This window comes from Leguminivora glycinivorella, chromosome Z (genome assembly GCF_023078275.1).
Source record: "Leguminivora glycinivorella isolate SPB_JAAS2020 chromosome Z, LegGlyc_1.1, whole genome shotgun sequence".
In the NCBI taxonomy this organism is placed as follows: Eukaryota; Metazoa; Arthropoda; class Insecta; order Lepidoptera; family Tortricidae; genus Leguminivora; species Leguminivora glycinivorella.
The window spans coordinates 18,829,600-18,843,469 of NC_062998.1; the positions used below are offsets into that span (position 1 = coordinate 18,829,600).

General features: G+C 40.9%; 1 protein-coding gene across 5 annotated transcripts in view; it reads right to left on the bottom strand.

Moving 5' to 3' along the window:
• Window positions 1-227: 227 nt before the first annotated feature.
• LOC125240619 overlaps window positions 228-13,870 on the bottom strand; it is a 39,388-nt gene continuing 25,745 nt past the window's right edge. For 3 of the 5 annotated variants that reach the window (XM_048148584.1, XM_048148583.1, XM_048148585.1), the window contains exons 8-18: window positions 12,173-12,337; window positions 11,884-12,049; window positions 11,282-11,440; window positions 10,040-10,255; window positions 9,364-9,598; window positions 7,305-7,442; window positions 6,792-6,908; window positions 6,448-6,649; window positions 4,636-4,887; window positions 3,779-3,967; window positions 228-3,024 (exon numbers count right to left, since the gene is read on the bottom strand). In XM_048148584.1, the coding sequence (XP_048004541.1) occupies window positions 2,845-3,024; window positions 3,779-3,967; window positions 4,636-4,887; window positions 6,448-6,649; window positions 6,792-6,908; window positions 7,305-7,442; window positions 9,364-9,598; window positions 10,040-10,255; window positions 11,282-11,440; window positions 11,884-12,049; window positions 12,173-12,337 (2,019 nt within the window). In that variant the 3' untranslated portion in view covers window positions 228-2,844. The remainder of the gene's footprint in view (window positions 3,025-3,778; window positions 3,968-4,635; window positions 4,888-6,447; window positions 6,650-6,791; window positions 6,909-7,304; window positions 7,443-9,363; window positions 9,599-10,039; window positions 10,256-11,281; window positions 11,441-11,883; window positions 12,050-12,172; window positions 12,338-13,870) is intronic. The other 2 variants (XM_048148586.1, XM_048148587.1) reach the window with 2 other exon arrangements.

Genomic DNA, 13,870 nt, shown 5'->3' on the forward strand with positions numbered 1-13,870 from the left:
GGTGACTAATCACCCTGTATGTATTTTGTTAGTTTATTCCATTAATTTGAAATCGGATACAGACAGGATTAGTTTAGTTAGCAACGATTGATCAGCGTAGTCAAGAAAGATATTACAACTTTTTTTCTTTATACAATTGTGAAATAACCTATTGCTGGTGGTTTCAAATAAAACGTTAATTAGCAATATTTAATTTATTTTCATCACTGAATTACATTTCATACATACAATAACGTTAATTTTGGACACATTTGAGATGCAAGCAATGGAAGACCATAGGATTAACACTGATTAAAATTGTGTGTGAACTTATGTTTATGGCGTGCTATTATATTTAAAATGCCTTACGCTTTATTGTTAGTATGAATATCTCTTGGCTTCTATTGATTATAAATATTGATTAAAAATGTTATTCTCAAACCCAGTATCTACCTGTATTTTTACGAGTATGATTTGAAAGTCCTACTTTGTCGCTCACCATTCAAATAGTTCTTATGATAAGCGACAAAATGGGACATTGAACTTGGAAACGACACATACATTTCATTAAATACACTTTATGACTAATGTACAATGTCGGTTAGATACATATCGTCCGCATAATACCTACTAATAGTAGTCGTGATGTAATTTATAAAAAAATACAAATTTGATATATATTTATCTAATTTGTATGTATAATTAATTATCCAAATTAATATTAGGTATGTGTGTCACGTAGGTAATACGAGAAACAGGATCTTACGATTTTTAGAGTTTTGTGCTAGTTTCCGGACACTTATTCTAGTTTTCGTATACATTATACACACGGAATAGCAACAGTATATGTATACCTAAGGGTCACTTGCACTACCGAAAATGGAGGGTTAACCCGAGGTTGACCCACCATTTTATATGGAATTTGACAGTTGACAGCCCACTAATCTTGAGTTAAGCGGGTGGTGCAAGTGGCCTTAACATGTTTAGGTAATATATTACTTGTGAAATATCATTTTTATGTACATAGATTTATTGTTAAGATAATAAGAATTGCATAAATTGCGGCGATTTACGTTTATATTCAAATTTCATCAAATGTTTGAAAATATACAGCTCAACGGAAACTAGCAAAAACCCTGTCCTTGCGTAACAAATTGCTGTCAATGGGGCGATACCGTTTATGAAGTCGCGCGATTTGCTTCACTAACTAGGTGTAAGAACACACTCGTCAGTAAACAGTGAAATCGTGATGATCTGGGGGCCGATATTTTAATGACTTACACCACTGTGTGGAAAACGGAAAATCGTTTTTTTTTTAGTAATTCGTAATCAACTTAGGCACTGACCACTCGTATTCATTACATTAGCAGAATTTATGTAGCTAGTAATTGAGATATTATTGAACGAAATACACTCGAGTGAGTCATTGTCATCGCAGAATGTTATGTACGCTCGGACCTTTCTTATGTCTCGGTTTACTCTTAAGTACACGGGGATACTTGTATCGTTTGCAAATATTTTCAAATTAAATATTTTTCAACTAGAAAGCTGCTTACATTAATAATATTGCTTTACTTGTACTATAATAATTGATATTATAAATTTATGCGTTTGTATAGGTACTTATTGAATTATAAATCTATAGTAATACTTATAGGTAAACTGGTTCTCTAAATTGTAAAAATGTTTCTTGTTTTTTATATTTTAAGTTTTGCAATCGTTTACCTAACATATGTAAATGAACAGTATGAGTATCAATTACGTTTTCAAATAGTATTTTTCCATATCTGACCATTCTCAAAGCCTAAGAGGTAGACAACAGATTTTTTTGGTAAAATCAGGGTTGACGCACGGTATTACGTGTTCAGTATGACTAACCATATGCATTCTCGAAAGTCTCAAGGATGGTCAGGCATAACAAAATCACCCTATACTATAAGTCGTGTAGGTAAAGGTATTGATAAACATGCCACGCGCTCTTGTCCCGTAGGTTCCGTGGTGCGTCGCAAACTGGGGTTAGGCTGAAGGACACAGCTCAATATTTTGATTTTTTTAGAGCCCTACTTACACAACGTTCATATCAGATTCCTTTACTACTTGCGTTGTTGTGAAAATGTTGCACAATTCGCAAGTCGGAGACCAAAAATAGGTCCTTTCACAGAACTACTAATGACATCTAGCAATTATTTATGTAGGGTGAAAAATATAGTGTCTTTGTTGAGTTATATAGTAAATGCTATGTGTACATATCACAAACCACCACCACTATCCACTACTGCTACAAAGGCAGAAGTCATTTCTATATTATTCGGTTTAGTAAAATGGAGATGCTCTATTTAATAAGTCGACGTAGTTACGTAAAAACGTTCAAATTCACATAAAATGTCACTGAAAATTACTACCATAATTGTCATAGACAAAAGGTTTCAAATTAAATGACATTATTCTCGTAAGTTGGAATGTAGTCGCGTTACTACGTCTAAATAATCGAGCTCGCGAGTTGTTTCTTCGCTTACCACAAGCACGCTATCGATAAATGAATCCCTCGGTATGTCCAGTATCTATGTCCCGAGAATATATAATATAAGACGTGACGTGTAGAAAAAGAAGTGAAAAACTCAGTCTTAAGGTAATTATAATGCATGAGATTATCAAAACCATTTTAAATATACAAGGCGAATTTTGTGTGGTTCCGGATGATTAATATAATTATGCTTCAAAATGTCTTAACTATTACTCAGTTCATCACGATACTTTTCAAGTCGACTGCATAATGTAACGCGCTACGTTTGAATTGTTACGGGCGCGTTATTGCAACTAGGGGTATTCCTTGTATCTCTCGCCGAATAGCGCGAGATACTGCTGCTAGAGGTCGTCGGGCGTGCGGTCGATGCCGATGAGGTCGTCGAAGAGCGAGTGGTCGGCAGGCGGCGAGCGCGGCTCGCGCGGTTCGCGCAGCGCCGCGCGCGCGTACCGCAGCACCGCGCGCGCCAGCTGGCCCACCGACCACTTGCGGTCCACCAGCACACGCACCAGGGTGTCGCACTGGAATGTTGCACACCACCTTACTAACATTATCATATGACTTACGTACAAAAGTGTGCTAGCTGGGGGGTACTGGACTATTGAGAAAACCCATTTTAAGTACCTAGGCTTAAGATAGTAGGTAGGTAGGTAGGTAGTATGCCTTCCAACTCTGCAATTCCTCATATCAACTTTTCTTTCCTCAGCTGTCCCGCACATTAAAGTTGGACGTAATTATCTACAAAATAGGTAGGTATTCGTTGCTAACATGTGAATCTCATTATTATGATAAGCTTTTTAAGAAGTAATAAACCTGCCAAGAGCGTGTCGGGCCACGCTCAGTGTAGGGTTCCGTAGTTTCCCGTATTTTTCTCAAAAACTACTGAACTTATCAAGTTCAAACATATGGTTCAAAAGTTAGAGGGGGGGGGGGACACTTTTTTCATTTAGGAGCGATTATTTCCGAAAGTATTAATATTATCAAAAAACGATTTTAGTAAACCCCTATTCATTTTTAAATACCTATCCAACAATATATCACACGTTGGGGTTGGAATGAAAAAAAAACAGTCCCCACTTTACATGTAGGGGGGGTACCCTAACAAAACATTTTTTCCCACTTTTTATTTTACCACTTTCTCGGCGTGATTGATATACATATTGGTACCAAATTTCAGCTTTCTAGTGCTAACGGTCACAGATTATCCGCGGACGGACGGACAGGATGGCGAAACTATAAGGATTCCTAGTTGACTACGGAACCCTAAAAAGTTACCTTGAAAAGTTTTTCATTGCCATAGGTGTAGTATATGAGCGCGGGCACACCGGCCACGCTGGCGGCCAGCCACTGCAGCAGCAGCTTGAGTTGCGGGTGGCCGCGCAGCCGCCGCCCGCAGCCCCAGTTGCCCGTCGCCACCGGCCGGCACGATCCGCCCGACACTATCTTGTGGGCCAGCTGGCTTAGCTGCAGACAAGACAAACATGACAGTTACAGTGTACGTACGGTTTATTAGAAACTAGTAACAGACACGGCTGTTGTTCAGAAAAAAAATCCGGGTGCGATTAGATACCCTTTAGCTGCTGCAAGTCGCAGGTCAGGTAAATAGGTATTTTTTGCAACAGAATATACTATAATAGTATGATCAGAAGTAGCTAGCCACTATGTTATACTTAGTGTAAGTAAGAAAGAAGGAAGATGTGTGCATTTGTAGCAAAATATCACTCTAGTAGCTAGGTGTAGGTAATAATTAATTTGATTTAAAGAGAAGTCTTTCTGCAGAAGAGAAGGTAAATATGATACAAGAGTAGATTTATAAATACTGTAAACATTAATAAATAGATAACTGTTACATACGACTAAACGCTATCTACCGTCAAAAGTATAAAATATCTACATATTTAATACTTTTGACGGTAGATAGCGTTTAGTCGTATGAGACAAGAGTTTAGGTGCACATGCGAACAGTAGACAAGTATTAGCAGTAACAAAAGCGAAGCCTACTTATGGTGGGTTCTGTGTCGGGACGACATTACGTGACGAAAGTCGTGTTACTGTAATGAGTGAAGTATAATTAGGCAACTTGTTCAGAGATGGCTCGTTTATTGACAGCAAAGACGGAGAAAAAGCCTGACCTTCGGTTTTTTTAGCTTAATCGTCACCGGCTCACATTCTACGGTTTCTTCGATCGTTTCGACTATCATGTTTATCATCCAATTTAATTTTTTCTTCCTAACGTTCTGCTTCGACAGTTTCGTTGAGTTTGTCTCTGTTGAATTACTAACTGACGCCAGTTCGCTATTTTCTGCTTCAGTATCATCATCGGAGCACCTAGTCTCCACACTTTGCATTATCTTCTCCGGTATAGATTCTTTTATTTTGCGTCTCTGTCAAAACACATTTTAATTTTAGAACTGTAGAATGGCATTGTGTCTTTCCTTTCAAGAGATGATAAAAAGAGGCAAGGCGTAGGTAGGAGAGGTTCAAATGGCTATAAATTTACTTGGTTTGTTAAATACCATGTCGTGGTCAGGCCGATACGGCATATTTGAGGACGTGTAACTATGTATTGTACGTAGGGTGTTCAATAAATCTTGTCGTGTAATCATATATATTTATATTTTTTCAAAATAAGCACCACAACAATTAATACATTTATTCATACGCACAAACCACTCATTTATCCAACCCTCCCACTTTCCTTTATTAATTAATTCTAATTCTTCTTCAAACGCACCAACCAACTGTTCGTCCGTAGAAAACTTGAGCCCTTTCATGCGGTTCTTCACGTATGGAAATAACCCAAAGTCACAGGGTGCAAGATCAGGACTGTAGGCAGGGTGCTCCAGTACTTTAATGCCAGATGCCCTCAGAAATTGCGAAGTAGCGCCAGCTCTATGAGCTGGTGCATTGTCGTGGTGTAGAAACCACGAGGAGAGTCCCGACTTCGGTCGTCGATTTCTCAGTACTTCGAATAATTGAGGCAGACAAATTTCAGTATACCATTGACTTGTAACGGTCTTCTGTCCACTAAGCATCACTGATTTTACTAATCCTTGCTTGTTAAAAAAAACAGTCGTCATTATTTTTTTCACCGACTTCGATTTCCGCACTTGTGTTGGTTGCTCTTCGTCTTCGAAGACCCATATTTTGCTTTGCGATTTAGTTGGCACGTCGTAATAATAAATCCAGGTTTCGTCACCCGTGATAATTGAACTGACACTCTTGGATTGGCCATTGTCAAATTGTTTTACCATAGTTTGCGCCCATTGTACGCGATGTAGTTTTTGGTGCTCACTTAAGGTGTGGGGTACCCACAGGGTACAAAGTTTTTTTACACTTAAATGATTCGTCACAATGTTGTGCAAAGAAGATACAGGAATATTTAAGAGTTCTTCTAACTGACGATATATGATTCGGCGATCTTCTCTAATAGCTTTTTCCACACGAGCTATGTTTTCTGGCACTTGAATTTCTGCGGGTCTTCTCGGTCGCGGGTCGTCGTTTAGCTCAAAATCCTCACGTTTGAACTGTAAGTACCATCGTTCCACAGTCCTCACAGATGGGGCTTCTGGACCAAAAACAGAACACATCTCGTCAAAACATTCTTGCTTAGATAAACCGCGCTTGAAGTTATAGTAAATAATAACACGATAGTCTCGTTTGCTCAACGACATGTTCTCTATTTTTTCTAATTTTACTTTGGACTATAATATTAATTCTAGGGAGCTGAAATAAATGTGTTTATTCCTGTAATTGACGACACTTAATGACGAACACATGAACTGTCGCTGTACGCTTAGCGTTTGCAGACACGTCAAGACTTGTTGAACACCCTACGTACTGATACCTACTAGAAACATAATTGATATTTTAAGCGAATTTAGGTGCACAGTCATACTGGGGAGGAACTCACAAATGATATCAAATTTCGGAACGAGTCTTACCAACTGGGCGGCGAGCCGGTGGCGATGGCGCGCCAGTTCCAGAGACAGCGAGCGCGCGGCTAGCGCGAGCCGGCGCGGCGCGGCGCGGTCGCGGCCGTCGCGCGGGTACAACTCTGCCGCCTCCGCCTTGCCTGCCGCGCCGGCGCCCGCGCCTCCCGCTAGCGATTCGCTCAACGTCCGCTTCAGTAACGACCCGGCGAACCTTTATGAAAGAACGGAGTTTTAGTACCTACCTACCTATCTACATATTTATCTACTCCTAGTGAGTATTATATCCTTTGTTTATACCTGTTTTCTTTATGAATTAAGTAGTTACCTAAGATTTGGATGTAAATTATATTAACCTTATGACTGCTAAATCACGAGAGTCCATTTCTCGTTTGTGTTCACCACCGTCGTTATCAATAATAGGATCATTTAGCCAATGATTGAATTGTTCGTAGACTTCTTCCAGTTCAGACCTGAAACACCACCATTGAAATTAATATAATAAACAGTAAGTACAAGTATTAGGTTCTACCTACATAGAACTAATGGTAGATATAGTAAAAAGTTAACATGACATAAATAAAACCTTAGGCTGTATGTGTTTGAATTTCGCGCCTTGCGGTGAAGTGAGCAGGTGACATACCTACCTACTTGTTTGGCCGACTATACTTGGGTCTTGGACTATATCTTCGATCTTGGATAAAGCTTAACAAAGCTTACAGACGGGCGCAGATATGACTTCCGATAGAAACTTGAATTTCGCGCCTTCTTCTACTGATAAGTTGGGTTTGTCTCACTATATTTAGTGGATCGTTTAGTAAGATAAATTTAAACTAGAATAACTAATTTTTTTGCGGGTAGATACTAACGTATATTCTGTACTGAAACTGTATTTAGAGCTGTTGCCGGTCTCCTTCCGCCCCACTGCGCAGTGTCGTGGGGATTGGTTTCCATTGCTCGCGTCCTTTTCCGTCAACACGAATCCCACGGATCCTCCACGTTTCACTCTGTAAAGAAATTTCTTATTTAAGTGACGCAACCTTACAAAAAACGAGTAGAAATGAATAAGTGGCAACGTTCATAGTGTCGTCCAGTTTCCTCAAACGTATTGATTTGAAAGGGGACGACCATGGGACGACGTTAATGTTGCCACTTTTTAATTTCTACTTTATTTTGTTGCCAGGCTACTGCCTATTATTTTGACATCAACATAAAATTTAAATAATTTTTAGAAAAAAAAACCGCCGCCTTTGGAGTTCTGGTGAAAGCTACTTGCGAATGTTGGATTATGTAGAAATGAGTAGGTATTTTTTTAAACTGCTTTTAATACTTTAATTATTTGATGGCAACACAAATGAATATACGTATACCGTTAAGGTTTGAGAAGTTTCCTTAACAATTCCTCATGAATCCGATTATAAGAAATCGAAGCTTGACAAAATTTGACTTGAAAACTCAATATTCTTAACAAACATAACTAAATAAATGTCACTGTTCTGAACTGAACTTAAATGCATGCTATTCTTATAAAAATACCAAAGTCACTATAAGTGTGCCGTTCAGATTTAAGGAGTTCCGTTCTGATCTTCATCAGCAGTTCCACTGCACCAAATGTCACTGTTCTGGACGTAAGTGTATGCTGTTCTTATAAAAATACCAATGTCACTATAAGTGTGCCGTTCAGATTTGAGGAGTTCGGTTCTGACCATCATCAGCAGTTCCCCTGCACCAAATGTCACTGTTCTGACGTAAGTGCATGCTGTTCTTATAGAAATACCAAAGTCACTATAAGTGTGCCGTTCAGATTTGAGGAGTTCGGTTCTGACCATCATCAGCAGTTCCACTGCACCAAATGTCACTGTTCTGGACGTAAGTGCATGCTGTTCTTATAAAAATACCAAAGTCACTATAAGCGTGCCGTTCAGATTTGAGGAGTTCCGTTCTGACCATCATCAGCAGTTCCACTGCACCAAATGTCACTGTTCCATACGTAATGCATGCTGTTCCTTAAAAAAACATAAAAATCACCATATGTGTGCCTTTCAGATTTGAGGAGTGCCCTCGATTTCTCCAGGATCCCATCATCAGAACTGGGTTCTGAGAAAAATGGGACCAATCTGTCTGTATGCATATACATTAAATAAAAAAAAAAATTCAAAATCGGTCCAGTAACGACGGAGATATCGTGGAACAAACATTAAAAAAAAACATACTTAGACGAATTGAGAACCACCTTCCTTGAGAGATTTGAGGCAAACGTAAAACGTAGTGATTCAATGCTCTTTGATTTCGACCATGTGCATGGCCTGGCAACACCAGTCGTCTTGTCGATGACAAATGAGTTGTCAACTTATCCTGTGCTTGTCATGGAAAATTTTATTTTAGTACTTAACAGACGATTATAATACTTATAATTTAACATATCTCCGTATGCATGGTGCATGCATGTAATGTATAAGTATTGAGTAGGTACCTATTCTTTCGAAGCAATGACATAACATAATAAGCACTTTGATAAATTAAGTAAAACATACCTACAGCAGGACAGGAGATAGCGTAAAGGCATAGAAAATGTGTTCAGAAGACGATGGGACAAAATTTCAAGCTGGTGGATTGTGAGCTGTTAATTATGATGTAGATGCAGAAAATATGACGCGTATGTAAGTACCTATACCTATCTCAATAATGAACTTAATAGGTACTGACAAATCAAGGCTTCGACGTAGACTAAAATAATTGATAATATTATATTATGTTGTTGTTGTCTAGCTCCCTTCTTACTGTTAAGAATGATACCATCATATTTCTCGTTTCGATTGGTGGACGCGTTAACTAGATGATTTGGACTGCACGCTTGGCTCGCTTTCTTGCACATCGGTGTCACTGACACTATTGCTGCACAACGACCGCCTAGGTGTTCGCTGGTACCTTATATCATTGTCGTTGAGCTCGGCGCCGGAGATGCTGATGCCGACGGCGTAGCTGGAGCTGTCGCTGGACCAGTCGCCGGTGCTGGAGGTGCACGAGGGCTGCGCTTCCCGCTGCAGCGCCTCCCGAAGTCGCCCCGCGAAGCTCTGCCGACGCTCCTCGGTCGACAACTCTTTGGAATACCGGAATGAGTTGGGACGAGCACTTTCACCCCTTCCTTCGTCTTCGCTACCATCTGAAATTAAAACGTTTAGATACAAGCTGTCCAACATTGTATATTGCCGCCGCCTCATAAACAAACTGTATAAAAAGATCTGATCGTTGTTCCGATAGTCGATAGTCGTTTCGGCGAACGGTCTCATAGCGAAGAGTCTTGACCAACATCTTAAGAGACTCTCGCTAGGTGGCTGGATCAAGGGTCAGATGCAGAAGGGGGTGATCTTGGACACGGCGCGGATACTCCGACGGTTCCTCTCTCTGCAGCCCTAATCACCGGCAGCTTGGGCCCTGCCCCGCTGCTGACGGCACCCTAGGTTAGGTTTTTTATAATGTGTTTTGTACTGTTTTGTGTTTTTAAAAATATTTTATTTTTATATACATATTGTAAAAAACCTAGTAGCCTACAGAATGAAAATAAATACCGGGATAACAAAATGGTAGTGCAGTATAAACTTACATTTTCCGTAGTCGAAGCTATCATTGGCACTGTGGAATTCCTCGTCGCTGGAGTTGCAGCTGGAGTAGGGGCTGTCCTCCTGGTCGCGGCCGGGCGGCGTGCGCGTCACAGGCAGGCACTCGCCTGACGAGCCCAGCACGATGAACCGCCCGCGCCGGTTGTTCAGCGTCGCGCCGTCGGGCGACCGCCAACACTTCCGCTTTAGAATTTCAACGCCTATGGACAAAACAAACGTGCTGATTTGCGATCACCCCACTTTAGGTCCTGGATGTCTAGTATGTCTACTAATATGCGTTATCGCTGCGCTCGCGTCTTCGATTGAATATTATGTATTATTTATTACCCACGATTGTGGAGTCAAAAGAGTCAAGTAATAGAGTTGTGCCTGCTGGTTCACTGAAAAGATCGCTCCCAACTAGTACGATCTCCGAAGTGTACTAGTTCGTTCTTTTAGGACATTTAGTACAGTAGTACACCGAGAGAGCGATAGACAAATTGTGCATACAGTAACGCTCGTTCGTCTAGCCGAGAGCTGAACGGCCGTTTTCGCGCTCTCTCGGTCCGAGTCAGTCGATTCTAGTTCGGTTGCGATTGGATCACACGGATCACTTTGCTGTCATTGTCACTCCTCGGAGTCCTCGGCTCTTCGTTCCTTTCGCTCCCATTCTGTTGCGCGTGTGTTCGGTCTAGTACAGTGCAGGGAATCGTGTCTTTTGTACTATTAGTAAACCTATCGATACGGTATGGAAAGTTATTTGGTAGGTAAGGTACAGCGGGGCAAATCTCGCCTGGGGGGCAAATGTAACTGGTCTATTTTTTCCATGTTTTACAATGTTTGCATTATTAAATAGAGTGTCCACCGGTTATAGAGGTATATGGTAGACGTGTTCAGTGGATACATTTGACGACCGGTTTGGCCTAGTCGGTAGTGACCCTGCCTGCTACGCCACGGTCCCGGGTTCGAATCCCGGTAAGGGCATGTATTTGTTCCTGAGTCATGGATGTTTTCTATGTATTTAAGTATTTGTATATTATATATACCTATATCGTTGTCTGAGTACCTGCAACACAAGCCTTCTTGAGCTTACCGTGGGACTCAGTCAATCTGTATAAGAATGTCACAAGAAAAATGTAGAACTCAACATCATAGTGTAATAATGGAAAAAATGGATTTTTACAATTGCCCCCCAGTCGAGAAATGCCCCGCTGTACCTTACTAAGATTATGAATGCTAGTGCTTACTGGGATCATTGAGGTTGAGCAAGTTGGCGCAGTCGCGACGGTCGCACGGCTGTGGCGAGGGGCTGCGGCTGTTGTAGCTGTTGAGCGTGCTGCACGACGACGCCTGCTTGATCACCACGCTCGCCTCCACCTCGGGCGGCGTGTGGCTGAATGATTCTCCTAAACACAGACAAGTTGATAAGATTTTTTGGGTGTGGTTGGTTGGATTTATTCCATAGGCATGGCACAAATGCGTTGTCGTTAATGTCGGATTTTTGTAAAATAGGTACGGTTAATATAGATTGTGTATTTTATAATACTTATAATAGTCCATAAGTAACTCGATCAGGCCTCTGTGTTGTAATGAATTAGGAAAGCAAAAGATGTTGTCTAAACTATTACCCGTTTTGTTTTTGAAATTCCTGCAATATAATTACTTTATTTTCAAAAATAGAGATCAAAATCGATTGCTATTGCTTTCTAAAAGCAAACACTTTGGTATACTTATTTAAATTTACCAAATAAGTATACCTAACAGTAAAATCGTTTTCGGGTAAATAGGTAAACACTGTAGGCATTTAAAATAAAATCACAATAAATAAGTAAGTGGGGAAGCATATAACCTATGGGCGACAGCCTCCTCTCATGCCTCTGAGTCTCTCGTGTTTGCATGGGAGACTGCTGGAAGGCGAGCAGACACTTGTTCAGTTCCCGCAACACGTTGTCCTCCTCCCATTGGCTAAACGGCAACGCGCTGTAGTCCTCGGCATCCATCAAACACACTGTGACCTAAAAATATTCTTCAAAGTTTTAATACATATTCTCAGTAGGTTTATAGGTACTACAACTTCGGCTGGCCAAATGGGCATAATCGTACCTAATAACGAGTTCTAAATTCAATAAGTATCTCACCGGTTTAGGTTCATCTAAAAATTCTACGTTGGATTTGTTTCTCTTATCGGGGATCCGGCTAATCATTCTGACATTTTCAACTTTTAACACCTCATTGTCTTCCAAAGCCTCTACTGATAGCATGACGGGTAACAGTTCGGGCATCATGAACATGGACAGAGATTCCTGAAATAAAGAAACAAGAGTCAAATAGAGTATAGAAACCGATTACATTAATAAAAGTCAAAGACACGAGCAACAACAGTAGAAACCGATAGACACATTTATGAGTAGGTACAAGCAGCGCCGGCCCTTGCACTCGATTAGGGTAGAGCGAGTTTGAGTTTCGGCGCCCTTGGGATGAAGTTTCACTATGTAGGAAAATTAATCGCGAGCGTAGCGAGCGCGAAATTTTTTTTCATAGTAATGCCATGCCGTAAACGCTGGTGGCCTAGCGGTAAGAGCGTGCGACTTTCGATCCGGAGGTCGCGGGTTCGAACCCGGCTCGTACCAATGAGTTTTTCTGAACTTATTTGATATTTGCCAGTCACTTTTCGGTGAAGGAAAACATCGTGAGGAAACCGGACTAATTCCAATAAGGCCTAGTTAGCTAGTTACCCTTCGGGTTGGAAGGTCAGATGGCAGTCGCTTTCGTATAAAACTAGTGCCTACGCCAAATCTTGGGATTAGTTGCCAATGCGGACCCCAGGCTTCCATGAGTCGTGGCAAATGCCGGGATAACGTAAGGAGGATGATGATGCCGTAATTTGAAGATTAACGCAATACAGAATTTATGGATTTTATCATACAGAGTACGAAAGGGACAAATGGTTGAACAGGTTGAACTTTCGTAGTCGCTCCCTAGTATAGTTACGTGTGGCTGAACGTGGATATCATATTCATAAAATAACAAACAAAATGGAGCACTATAGTGGCCAAGTCAGGAAAGCAGATTCGGAATTTGTCCAAACTAAAAAAGAAGAAAATTATGAATTATAAGCGCGAGCGAAGCGAGCGCGAATTTTTTTCCTATTGACCTGATTTATTAAGACAACCCGCCAGCGGGGAATCCGCGACCATTCAAGCTTTCATCGTCTGCAGAGCTGCGGTCTTTGACATATTTTGGGGCATTTTGACTTCACAGGGCGCCTAATATGTTCGGGAACATACTTTTAGGCCTTATATTTCGCCATCACTATTATTTTTATAATACTAAGAGTTAATTAAGAGATTAACTGCGGTCTCAATCGTCACCGTCGGGATTTTGCCACTAAGTGATCTGAGTGCTTTGAAGTTCGCTCACCATCTGCTGTGACTCACAAAATTGCGCCTCTCTGAGACGTTTTGCGCCTTTGGCTTTATGAGGAACTCTGCTTTAGACTATCGGGTAGACTCATATTTTTGCATTTGGATAGCGACGTAACTTTGCCGTTCCCCGCACTACAATGTGGTTCGTCAAGGGCTAGAATCCTCCTTTTACGGCGCCCTAGCAACAGCGCCCTTATGAATGGCAATGTGGTGCAACTTTCCACTTAATCTGAATTACAAATCTAGATTTTCAATAGGTGGATTCATTTTCGACTCCTCTAGCCATTTTGTGATATGTGCGCCCCCACGCAACGTATATTTTTTTGTATGAATTTTCTACATTCTCGATTTTGGCGCCCCTTTACCATGTGGCGCCTAGAGCGGCCGCTCCACTCGCTCTACCCTTAATCC